We start from the raw sequence: 12259 nt of genomic DNA, 5'->3' as shown, positions 1-12259 counted from the left end.
GAAATAAACAAGTGCAGATTTCTTCATTCTTGGTTCCTCACTGTATTCTAATTTAGTAAAAGTCAGTCACCTCTTCATCCTATAGGCTGTCCCTTTTCAGAATCTTGTAGGAAAGGCTCTGATACTCAGTCTTATCCAGTAATGCCAACGTTCTGATGCCTAAGAGTTAACATGATTTTACTTAGAACATTTATTTAAGAAACATTTATAGAACAACTCATTGATTTTTTTTTTTTTTTTTTTTTTGGAGATAGGATCTTGCTCTGTTGCACAGACTGGAGTTCAGTGGCATTACCAATAGCTTGCTGCAACCTCAAGCTCTTGGGCTCAGGTACTCCTCCTGCCTCAGCCTCCTGAGTAGCTGGGGCTACAGGCACACAGCACCACACCCAGCTAATTTTTCTATTTTTAGTAGAGACGGGGTCTCGCTCTTGCTCAGGCTGGTCTCAAACTTCTGACCTCAAGCAGTCATCCCACCTCAGCCTCCCAGAGTGCTAGAATTACAGGCGTGAGCCACCATGCTGGGCCTGATTTTTGATTATTTGCTCAGATGCATGTTTGTGATATTTGAGCTACCAAGTCTCATTAAATTCAGGGATTTACTTTTTTTCTTAAGTTTTTTTTTCACTTTTCTAAGGAGAGCTTATGCTTAGAATTAGGATTGCTGTGTTGGTATTATCCTCTTTTTGTGTAGCGAAGTACAGACAATGATTGTAAATGCGTTTTAACAATGATTTCTTTAACTCATCTTTATGGATGAACATAGTTCCTTTGGAAATAAGTTCAAAATTTAACAATCTCGGGCTCAAAAAAATATTGCCTTTAATGAAATAAATCTGTGAGAATTACTGTTTCCTCATATAAATTATTTTTTTTTTTTTTTTTTTTTTTTTTTTTTTGTTGAGACAGAGTCTCACTTTGTTGCCCAGGCTAGAGTGAGTGCCGTGGCGTCAGCTTAGCTCACAGCAACCTCAGACTCCTCGGCTTAAGCGATCCTACTGCCTCAGCCTCCCGAGTAGCTGGGACTACAGGCATGCGCCACCATGCCCGGCTAATTTTTTCTATATAGATTTTTAGTTGTCCATATAATGTCTTTCTATTTTTAGTAGAGACGGGGTCTCGCTCAGGCTGGTCTCGAACTCGTGACCTTGAGCGATCCACCCGCCTCGGCCTCCCAGAGTGCTAGGATTACAGGCGTGAGCCACCGCGCCCGGCCTCCTCATATAAATTATTACAAATCAGACATATGAAAGTCTGACCGTGAGAGAGATGATCTAGACCAGAATCTATTGCAGAGGGTGGCGGTTGTAGGGGTGGCCTTCTTTAATGTATCTTTCATTATGCACGTCATTATTGGATAGCTCTTGACTTCATTGTCGTTATTTACTTATTTGTAGTATGTAGCATTGTTTTTTATACAATGGAAAAGAGTCCCATTGTTTGTGTTATCATTTTGGTTGCTTTACCTCGGAGCCAATAAAGACTATTTTAATGAGAGCAGCCCTCAGTCATCTCCTCATTTTTCTTTTTGTATCTTAAAGATCTTACACTTTATGCCCTGATTCCCAGAATCATTAGGAACTCTAACTTTCAAGGGAGTAGAAATGAATAAAGGCAGACTGGCTTTCCAGGAAGAATCTGAGTACATTCTGTTTCATGTTCCATGATAATCTTTTTTTTGTCTCATAGTTGAACTCAGTATGATACATCAAAAAAGGAGACATTTAGAGGTTATTTTTTTCTCATTTTAAAATGAGTTCAGGCTTAACACTAGTTAGCTGGGTGTTTTTACATTTTTATTTTGAATAAGTATTTAACTTAGAGGCAGCAGGTTGACCGAAAGGTACAGCATTTAGTTGGGCTTTATATTTTATTGAGATGCTAATTTATTCTGAGTTTTTGAATACATTTCATGCCTTTTCTTCCTCCCTTAGAATAGTAGCAAAAAGACCTTATATCAGTGATGATCTAGGAAGGATAGCAAGTCTTTATTTTCCAAGGGTATATTTATAGCTATTTCTGTGCCTTTGGGCAGCTATCAGGATTCTCAGGGGTAAAGTAGATATGACTTCATAGGTTGACATTTAATTCTTGTTCAGGTAGAAGTAAAACTAAAGAGGTTTTTTACTTTTTATCTTAAAACTAGAGAAAATAAAAAAATGGAGAGCCAAATTACATCCTAGAAATACATCTTCTTGATTGTGGGCCCAAAAGCGCATCCGAAGAGGGAAAACAGAAGCCTGTATACCTGAGTGACATTGTGCCTGATCTAGTAAGGGATGAAATGGATGTCAGAGCAGAGTGGTTAAGATGTTTCGTGTATTTCAAGCAATATTTATGGAGTGCCAAGAGTAAAGAGAACGTGTCAGATGCCATCACAATGGTAGTAGTGAGGAAGACACACTTGTTGCCTTCAAGTAGCTTTCAGTCTAATGGAGTGGGTGCTTCAAAGTACAGTGTAAGTCATGACAGAGGTCCAGAGTTAGTGTTTGAGGGGCAGGGGAAGAGGGAGGATGGGCTTAAAGGAAGCAAAGAGAGAATTCTGTTGGCGAAAACAGGCAAAGTCTTCATGAAGGCAAAAGCATTTTAAATGGACCTTGGAAGATGTGAGATATTTCTACAAGGAAAAAGAGAAGGAAGAATGTTCCATCTAGTTAGAGGAAGCAACTTGAGCTGTGAAAGAGAGCTGAGTGAGAGTGGGATGTGTTTGCAAACAGTAAGTGGTTCAGTTTGATCATAGAGGATAGGGTACAGTTCAGTTCAATAAACATTTATTGAGTGCTTACTATGTATATTATTTGTACTTTGATTTTTCATGGTAGGGAAGTTGTAGTAGAATATTCCTTTGGCCTGAGGGAGAGGAATCAGAAGAGGGGAGCTATTGAATATGTGGAAATGAAGGGGTCATTAATGGACAGAATACTGGTACTTGAGAGAATTAAGAACACAGACAGAGGGAGTTAGCCTTGCAATTGAATAAGGTCTATCTTCCTGTGAGACTGAGGGAAGGAAAGAGATGGTTGAAAATTAGATGAATTGTGAATGCCTTTAAGTTTTATATATGTGGAATTGATCTACAAATTTATAAACATTTATTGAGGCTCTACGATACCAGGTGCTAGGCACTGAGAAAGCAGAAACATGGTCTTAATCTAATCTTCCTTGATTCATTCTCCTCTCCCAACTCTGTGAATGCCATAGCCAATTACTGATTATCTTTTAAAAATCTCCTACATTGTCTAAAATGTAGTTCCTTGAACATAGTAGGGGACCAAAAAATGTTTATGTTTATGGAATTGTTGAATGGATTGAGTCTAATTTGAATAGTTTTTCTTTCTTCTTTAAATACTTCTGAATATTTGATAGAAATGAGAACCTTAGCATTATTGAGGTTCTCGCTAGCCCAAAAGTAGCTTAAATAGAGAAAAGATGAACTAGACTTGAAGTTGAAATTGGGGTCATAGCCTCTGCCATTTGCCATTTTTGATTTTGAGAAAATTATTTATTAAATAACATGTATGGACCTCAATTTCTTAAAGTGGTGATAATAATACACAATACCTACTTCATAATGTTGCCTAAGACTCATGATATAATTTTATGTGAAAGCACTTTGAAAATCAAAAAGGATCCACGTAAGGTATTGAAATCAACAGACCTTTCTTTTTCAGGATCAATTATTCTATTTGGATTTAGAATCAAATTATATAACATTTTCATGTTTCTTCTTCAGTAGTTTAATTTCTTCTCAGAGGAAGATTTCATGGAGATGGCTGATTGATAGGAGAGTTCTGCAGAGGCACAATTCATGCAAATTTTAACACATGCTTCATTCCTCTATTTTCATACCCACAATACTACTTAATAAACTCCAATGTGGCATTGGGAAAGTTTTTGTGAGAATTACTTTTTTGCATATCTTCTGGGGACCATTTTAATTCCTAATATTACAAGTGCAGTAAGTCCTTTCGGAAACCTGTGTGTGTGCCTGGGGATGGTGGGTGTGTTTTAAGGCAGCATACCTCCCTTATGGTATTATCTGTTGGGAGTCAGAGGGTGGGGGTTAGTAATGTGAGTGTGAAAGAAATCCTATTTGTTGGCATTGCTCTAGTCAGGAAATGGAGAAGCCTCCAGTGCTAATTATTGAAGGCTAATGGAGTTAGAAATGAATAATGGAATGCCTTGTCTGGGACCATATTTAAAACCCCCAAATAGAGGCTTTGCCATGCATTGAACCCCAGATGCATGAATATAAATTGATATTAGAGTGACAGAGATAATATTGATCCTGAGTCTTGTCTGCACAGGTATTTCATTAACCACGGAGCCAGTGTGGGTATTGTCAATAGTGAAGGTGAAGTCCCCTCTGACCTTGCAGAAGAGCCAGCCATGAAGGATCTTCTTCTGGAGCAAGTAAAGAAGCAAGGTAACCTAGCAGATTGGTGGGGGCCAGGAGAGACTCTCAAACACTGCCACTTGCAGAAATTAATTCACTTGCTGTGTGGAGCTTTTCATTATCATATAACAGGAGAGGATTAGATCTGTCTGCACAGCATTAATCATCAATTACCAACATCATGGATCCTCTTATAAAAATAACTCACACAAGCATAGGCCAAATGCCAAAAGAATGACCAGTCATTCCTTGTTTTTGCCACTCTGAGGCTGTATAACCATTGTGTGGTTAGGAGTTACCTGATGAGGAGTGTGAATGCTTCTTACTGTGTATATATATGGTATTGGATTTTGCTACACATTGTAGAATCCAAAGAAATGATGAGATATAGTGTAAATTTGAGTATAGGCCACATTCAGTTTGTGACTTCGCATCTTTTCCCTTGATGGGAGCTAAAAGTAGTGCTGGTAAAAATACTTATTGTAACCTCTGAAATTATCTTTAATTATACTAACCGTGAAAATTATTCCAGTAGTTTGTTAAGGCGAGGAAGCTAACTTAGAAGAATATACTTTAAAAATGCTTATTCTTATTTTATAGGTTTAGAAGAATCCATTTCACAGAATAGAGTGGGATTTTCCTACTGGAAATCCCTGGGTTCTTTTAATTAAAAAATATTATGAATAATACTAGGCAGAAAGCAAGGAGGACAGGTCTTAGGAAGTCTGCTAGAACCATCATAAAACTCTGTGGACATGATTTGTAGTGTTTTTTAGTCTTTCTGCTAAACTACCTTACCCACAATCCGCAGTTCATCCCAGAGGATTTAAATTTAACCTCCAGTGGCCTTTCCTTATACGAACTTTTAGTCAGGCAGGACCAAATCTTGCCATGCCCATTGTTTACCTATTATCCAAAACTGCTTTTGTGCTGCAACAGCAGAGCTGAGTAGTTGTGATAGACTGGAAGAGCCACAAACCTGAAAATATTTAATATTTGGCCATTTATGGAAAGTATGCCAACCCTACCTTAAAATAATGATGTTCTAGGTCAGTAACGGCTTGTTTTCACTACCTTCCATGTATAGTTTTTGTGTCCTATTGAATTGAAGAATTTTATGCTTAGTTTACTCTCCAGTCACACTCAGTTTTACCTCCTAAGATTTGCTTTAAAATTTATAAACAAATTTTTTTTTTACAAAAAAAAAAAAACAAACAAATAAGGTTTTTAAAAATAGTTTTGATTGGAGAAACTACTTTTCCTATTTTGATTGCTGATTCTTCAGTTAAGGAGTGTACTATACTAGAAGAGGTATTCATATGTATGCTTAACTTTGCAGCATTGTTAACACTTCTTTGTGTTTGGAATTGTGATCTGTTCAAAATTGGTTACTTCTTCACCCCATCCAACTCCCCAAATCAGACAGATAATCCTTAGTAGTTCACAGGTTCTCATTTGAGAGCCCAATGGGAGCACATTAAGCACTGATAAAGACTGCTGATGAATGTAAAACTCTTTGAATGGGGATGTTTGTATTTGGGATATTTCTTTACTTTATGTAATGGTGAATGCCCCCACCTCAGCCCCTCTTCACTGGCACAGACGTTGGAAAGTTGTTGGTTAAGGGAGAAACTCTTGGCGTTCTTCCATGTTTTTAAGGGAAACAAAAGCTACATTCCTTTGAATGCAGACAGGTTTTTAAACTGCTCTAGATTATATAGCTTCAGATAAGTGTTTTTACCTACATATGGAAATGAACTTTGACGGTAATTTGTTTTTTAAAGTATGTCATACTTTAAAAACCAAGATTTTTGATGCCAATCTTATGGTGTAGTGAATGGAAAGAACAACAGGGACCCAGGATATCAGAGTTCTAGTGGCAGCTCCACCACTAACATGTTTTGTGGCCTTGAGCAAAATACCTAACCTTTCTATTTCGTCATCTGTTAATTGAGAATAGTAATATCTATTAAATTTACAGGATTGTTGGGAAACTGAAATCGTATAATATGTAAAAAGATTCAGAAGTTTATAGCTTTGTGCAAATACCATAATGTAAAAATAATGTCCTTTTGGTCTTTATGTTCTATTGGAAACAATATTAGATGTGTTCCATTAATGAACATATGTCACATAACTAACCTGGTGATTTAACCCTAGTAAGACGACTAATGTGTGTACGAATGCCATTGCTCTTCTAAATTTGATGGATACCCAGCATGATGACTAAACAGTTATTTGTGGTTATATTTATGTGTTTCGAATCGAAGGAAGATATCCTGTCAGATTTAATTGAAGCTTCAGTGATGCTGGCTGTGTCATGTCTGGTTTCCGCAGGAGTCGATCTGGAGCAGTCAAGGAAAGAAGAGGAGCAGCAGATGTTGCAGGATGCCCGCCAGTGGCTAAACAGCGGGAAAATAGAGGATGTGAGGCAGGCTCGCTCGGGGGCCACGGCCCTTCATGTGGCTGCTGCCAAGGGCTACTCTGAAGTCCTCAGGTATTGTCCATATATGTCAATCAGGGGTTTGGTTGACTGGGAGAAGTGAGATGGGTTTGGAAGCAGAGAGTAAATTAGATTTTCAACTAATGGTATGTTTCTTTTTTTGTTGGTTTCCTCTCTGATTGTGCAGTCTTTTCTCACATTTTGCTGGTATTCATCCATGGATGGTCTCCCTTCCTCCTACCATCCCTCTACTTTCTCACTGACATGTATGATGTGAAACAGAGTTGAGGTATACTGGCCTAGGAGGTGACCTTCCAGTTCTATGATTTGTCATTAAAATCCCTGCAACCACCTCCTCTTGTTACTTGTAGTACAGGACAGATTTGGGATCATTTGGTCCTTTTTAACTTAGATCATTTCTTTGGGATCATTAGATTAATTACATAGATCTTGAGTGTGCAGCGTTCAGTTGGCATATTATAGTCAAATTTACATGAGAGATTTGAACTCTACTATTCTACCTGTTTCATTTTTTCTTACATCCATACATGCTGTATGTAGCTCTTGGTGCTTAATGTTGACAGGCTTTCCCAAATACATGGGTTTCTAAAGGCATTAAGTGTACAGCTGTTGCCAGACTCTTCCAATGCTTCCTATTCGACCTAATATGGGGTTTCTAGTAGGTTTGCAGTGTTTTGGTTCTCTATTTCTGCCGGAGAGCAACATCCATACTCTGCTTAATCCTTGGTCGATGTCTGGAGACCCATAATCTAGGGCCCCAATGCAGTTCGGGGCTTCAGGAGTCATTTCTTTTCTTTTCCCTGCACACAAGTTGAGATCATAGCTTTATAGTTAGCAAGAAATTGGAGGTATGAGAGTCAACAGTAAGCATATGGTTTCCTGGAAAGACCAGCCAGAAAGCTAGTTGGTAAAGTACCTGGAAGAGAACCGAGTCCTCATTTTATGTGTCACTTCCTCCCTGCACTGGAACATGGAAAACGTGCCTTCCATAGAGTTGTGTGATTTGGCTCATTAAATCAGGCGTTGGTTAATCTCAGGAACATACCTTTCCATACACGTTTGTATGGTATGACATGGATGTGCCTTAGAAATCCCATATGACTTTTTGGAGAGGGCTGGTAAAGATTGTCTATGATTGGTGCTCAATGTAGTAACTAGGAAACTCAAGCTGTGCCTTCGAGGGCAGAAGTAATCACATGTTTCCTGAATTTCAGGGCCGAAACCTGAAATATCAATTAGGTAATAGTTTATGTGGCAAAAAATACTGTAATATAGAGGAGATAAATGTCTTGTTTGGGATTTTTTCCTTAGACTTTTAATTCAGGCTGGCTATGAACTCAATGTTCAGGATCACGATGGCTGGACCCCCCTCCATGCTGCGGCACACTGGGGCGTGAAAGAGGCTTGCTCGATCCTGGCAGAGGCACTCTGTGACATGGACATCCGAAACAAACTGGTTAGTGAGCCTCCACCTCCAAAACGGCAATGAGATTGGTAACTGGGTCTTTAAAATAAAAGATTTAACGACTCTGTTTAACAGCCAGGCTGACTGCTGTGGAGAAATATATATGTCGCTGGTGGCTGTGATACTGCCCTCCACCTCTCTGCTCCTGCCCCTGCTATCAACACAGAGCTATATTTGCCATGTCCGTGTAAAATAAAACTCCCTGACCTAGTCTTCTATTAATGCTGAAGACCCTAAAACAAACAAGAAAAAAATATATTTGCTCTTGGCAAAAAATGAACTTTGAGGGAGCCTAAGGTCATTGTCTGTGGTAAAGTGTGAAAGATTTTAGTATCCTTGCGTTTGGCTGAAAATAGTGTTATTCAGCCTCACTTCAGACAACTTAGAAACTCTGGAACTCCCATCCCTGTGTCTCCTGATTGTTTAGGAATCCAGAGACTTGGCCTTTTAATTAGTAGATGTTTTTATCTGCCTCACATCTCTCCTGAACTCAGATTTCATTCTCAGACTATGGGTCTGGGTCCTTAATTGTGCTGATGTTTCCTAAAAGAGATTAACCTCCTTGTCAGGCCTCCTCTCACTTAAAGGGAGATGATTCCTGTGACTTAATCTTTAGTGCACATGTGCTCTAGGCCTCCCTTTGAGGTTTTTAAGAACCCCTTATTGAATTTATCATAGCAATTAAGACCATTTTAGAACAGGTAACAGGTAGGGATTTCACTTGATTATTTCGCAAAAAGGCAATAAGGATTAGAAATGGTGTGATTTTCTCAATACTGTTTTACAAAATATAAAACTTTATATTTAAAGGATTTGCTGTTTCTTGTTATGTTTCCTCTGTGATAGATGAAGGCGTTATCTTATGAAGGGTAGATTAGTTAGGGAAGCAGCTATTATTGGAATCAAAGGCAAAAAGTGAACGTTGAGTAGTTCCCTGATAAAGTCCCACGATTGCTACTTCTGTTTTCTGTCAGTCATGGTGCTCCTTTTCTCTGCCAGGGCCAGACACCATTTGATGTGGCTGACGAGGGTCTTGTGGAGCACTTGGAGATGCTTCAGAAGAAGCAGAATGTGGTGAGCTTCTGGTTGATACTTTTAAAGCTTAGTTTGCAAGCACGACAGACATCTCAGTGACTTGTGTAATTGTGTCTGCTGAGAGCTGCAATGGATATATCTGCATTCCAGACATGTTAATTGTTCCCTTCAGGAACTATAAGCAGTCTGTTAGAAGAAAATATCCCAGAAACCATTGTTGTTCAGGTTTACTCATTATAAGATAGCCTTCAAGCAGCTAAAAGTTAAAAACAACAAAAGACTAACAATTACCCTTGAGTTCTAGCAAATGCACATGGTATGTTCATATCAGAGTTTTTCCAATAGGAAATACCAGAGAAGAGGACAACTCATAGTTCTTTTTTCCTTATTGACTAAAAGGCTATCCTTATTTAAGGTAGTATACATTGATTACAGAAAGGAATGTATTTCTTTCTTAAGAAAAACACACACACACACACACACACACACACACCCCTAAACCTGTCATTTGATATTGGACAGTACTTGGTCAGTGATTTATACTTATTTCAGATCTGTGAAACATCCATAATTCAGTCCTCCTTTCTCTCCGTATTTTAAATCTTTTATTGTTTTGTTGCACGTGCCTTTCGGCTTAGTGCTATACAGAATAGCTACATAAGCATGGTACTCATGGACAGCCTGCAGAATGGAAAACCCACCCAATACACAGACGGACAGTGAATAAGTCACAGTTTCTACCCATAAAGTAGATGAGTAATTTGGGCAAGGAGCATAAAGATCAGTGACATTAGGGTGGAATGGAAAAAAATCACTGCTATTCTTTGTTTTTTTTCCTTTGTATATGCTGTGGCTCAGGTCATGTGAACTCTAATTTAGGACAAATGTGGGAAACAGCAGTTCTGAATCAAAGAACTATATAGCTCAGTGATAGGGCAAATCAGCCATAACTAACCTTAGGAGTGTTCCGCATCATACCTGGACTGGTAAAGCAAAGATTCTGGTTATTTTAAGGCTCAGTGGGAAAGTCACTTACATAAAGGTCAGACAAACACAATTTCTAGTCCATTTTGTTTTCTTAATTGAGCAATCAGGATCACTAAAAGCTAGTATTTTCCAAATACAGTGTAAATGCTGTTATTTAGCAGCAACAGCCTGCCTAACACAAGATGTATACTCTACATAGTTACTGTAGTTTTTAAAACTTTTTATTCTAAACTCACATAGAAGTTGCTAAAATAGTATAGAGAGTTCCTATGTATCTTTTACCTAGCATGGTTAGGTTTTTGAACATAAATGATAGTATTCACTAAATAACTTTCTACACTAATAGCAATGGTACTTATTTGTCCCTTGTATAACTTTGGGTTCCAGGGCTATAAATACATTTTGTCTAGAGCATGCATCCTAATCCCAGACCATTTTCTTTAAGGGCTTATTTTCCACTTGGCACCTATGTTCTCTTTAGAACTGTTGCCAACTGATTTCAGTATATGGATCAAGAAGAATTCTTTCAAGTTCCTTCTGGCTTTCTATCCTTCAGAAGCTAGGCCTTTTTTTGAAGATTGGGTTTGGATATTTGATAGGGGCAGTTTTATTGAAGGTCTAACACTGTGGTTTTTTCTCTTCTGCCTTGGATGAGGGTTTTCCTCTGTCATTATCTTCCAAGGAGATCCAACTGATGTGTTTCTCTTTTTCTCTGTTTCCTCCTCTACGTCTTTGGTGTTGGTCCTTTCTTCAAAATGACAGTATGATTTCGGTTCCTCTGCTGATTTTTCATCAACAGTAAACATCTTCCCTTTTTCTCCTATTTTCTCAATTTCCAGCTGCGAAGTGAACAGGAGACACGGAATAAACTCATTGAGTCAGACCTGAACAGCAAATTGCACAGTGGACTCTTTAAGAAGTAAGACATTGAGGCTTAAGGAATGGGATGAGCTTTGCTGTGTCTGGGTGCCATACTTAACTTTAGAGTTTATACAGTGAAGAAACTCTGTATTTGACGTTAGCCAAATGATCTGTAAACGTGGGAAAGTTGGCTGGGCAAGGAGGTGGCATTGATACGTGGGACAGGCACTGAGGACGGGTGAACATGTTATAAACTTAGAAATTAATTGAGGCTGTGTGCAACAGTTTTTGCAATCCTAGCTTAGGGCTTCTTAGTCCCAACTTCTCCCTTTACCATACTGTAAGCTCAGGGACCATGTCTGTTTTGTTTACCAGTGCCTAGCATGATTCCTGGTATGTAATAAGTACTCAATAAACATTTGTTAAATGATTTTTTAAAATATTTATCTGCCCCATCATCATCAGAATTTATAACTGTTCTTTTTTCTGTATGTTAAACAGGCCAGATCTCCTTGAGTCATTCTCTGATGTCAAATATTAAACCTTAATCTGCAAAAACCAAGGGTTCAGAACATATAGATGTAAAAAGTAATGGAGTCTGTTTTCCTCTGAACTCTGCCATAGCTGGCCTACCCATAATGAAGATATTTGACTTTACTCTGTTGTCTGGGCCCCAGCTCCTGATGCGGTCTGGCTTTGCTGACATGATTTCTCTCAATTTGAATATGTTTCTGTTATTGCTTCTACATATAGGTTTATAGAACTGTTCCCTTTATTATACCTGATTGTCAGTGAACTTAAATGGTTTGTCACTTCTGAATTACACTCAAATTGTCATCTTTAATTTAGCAAAGAGAAGATACTTTATGAGGAGGAGACACCCAAGTCCCAAGAAATAGAGGAAGAAAACAAAGAATCTAGCAGCTCCAGCTCAGAGGAGGAAGAAGGTGAAGATGAAGCTTCTGAGTCAGAAACTGAGAAGGAGGCAGGTAATGCAAAGATGTTCATACCAAATATACTCCATTTCTATAATGTGAGGAGATTACTGCTT

At 38.4% G+C, this 12259-nt stretch overlaps 1 protein-coding gene across 4 annotated transcripts in view; it reads left to right on the top strand.

Annotated features, from left to right (window-relative positions):
- The window catches only part of PPP1R12B (protein phosphatase 1 regulatory subunit 12B), a 171581-nt gene that overhangs the window by 40778 nt on the left and 118544 nt on the right, over positions 1–12259 (top strand). For all 4 annotated transcript variants that reach the window (XM_069459707.1, XM_069459705.1, XM_069459706.1 and 1 more), the window contains exons 3-8: positions 4308–4426; positions 6734–6893; positions 8172–8316; positions 9325–9399; positions 11187–11266; positions 12058–12197. In XM_069459707.1, the coding sequence (XP_069315808.1) occupies positions 4308–4426; positions 6734–6893; positions 8172–8316; positions 9325–9399; positions 11187–11266; positions 12058–12197 (719 nt within the window). The remainder of the gene's footprint in view (positions 1–4307; positions 4427–6733; positions 6894–8171; positions 8317–9324; positions 9400–11186; positions 11267–12057; positions 12198–12259) is intronic.

The sequence above is a fragment of the Eulemur rufifrons genome, chromosome 27 (assembly GCF_041146395.1).
Source record: "Eulemur rufifrons isolate Redbay chromosome 27, OSU_ERuf_1, whole genome shotgun sequence".
NCBI lineage: Eukaryota > Metazoa > Chordata > Mammalia > Primates > Lemuridae > Eulemur > Eulemur rufifrons.
This window is presented reverse-complemented; position numbering and strand designations above follow the sequence as displayed.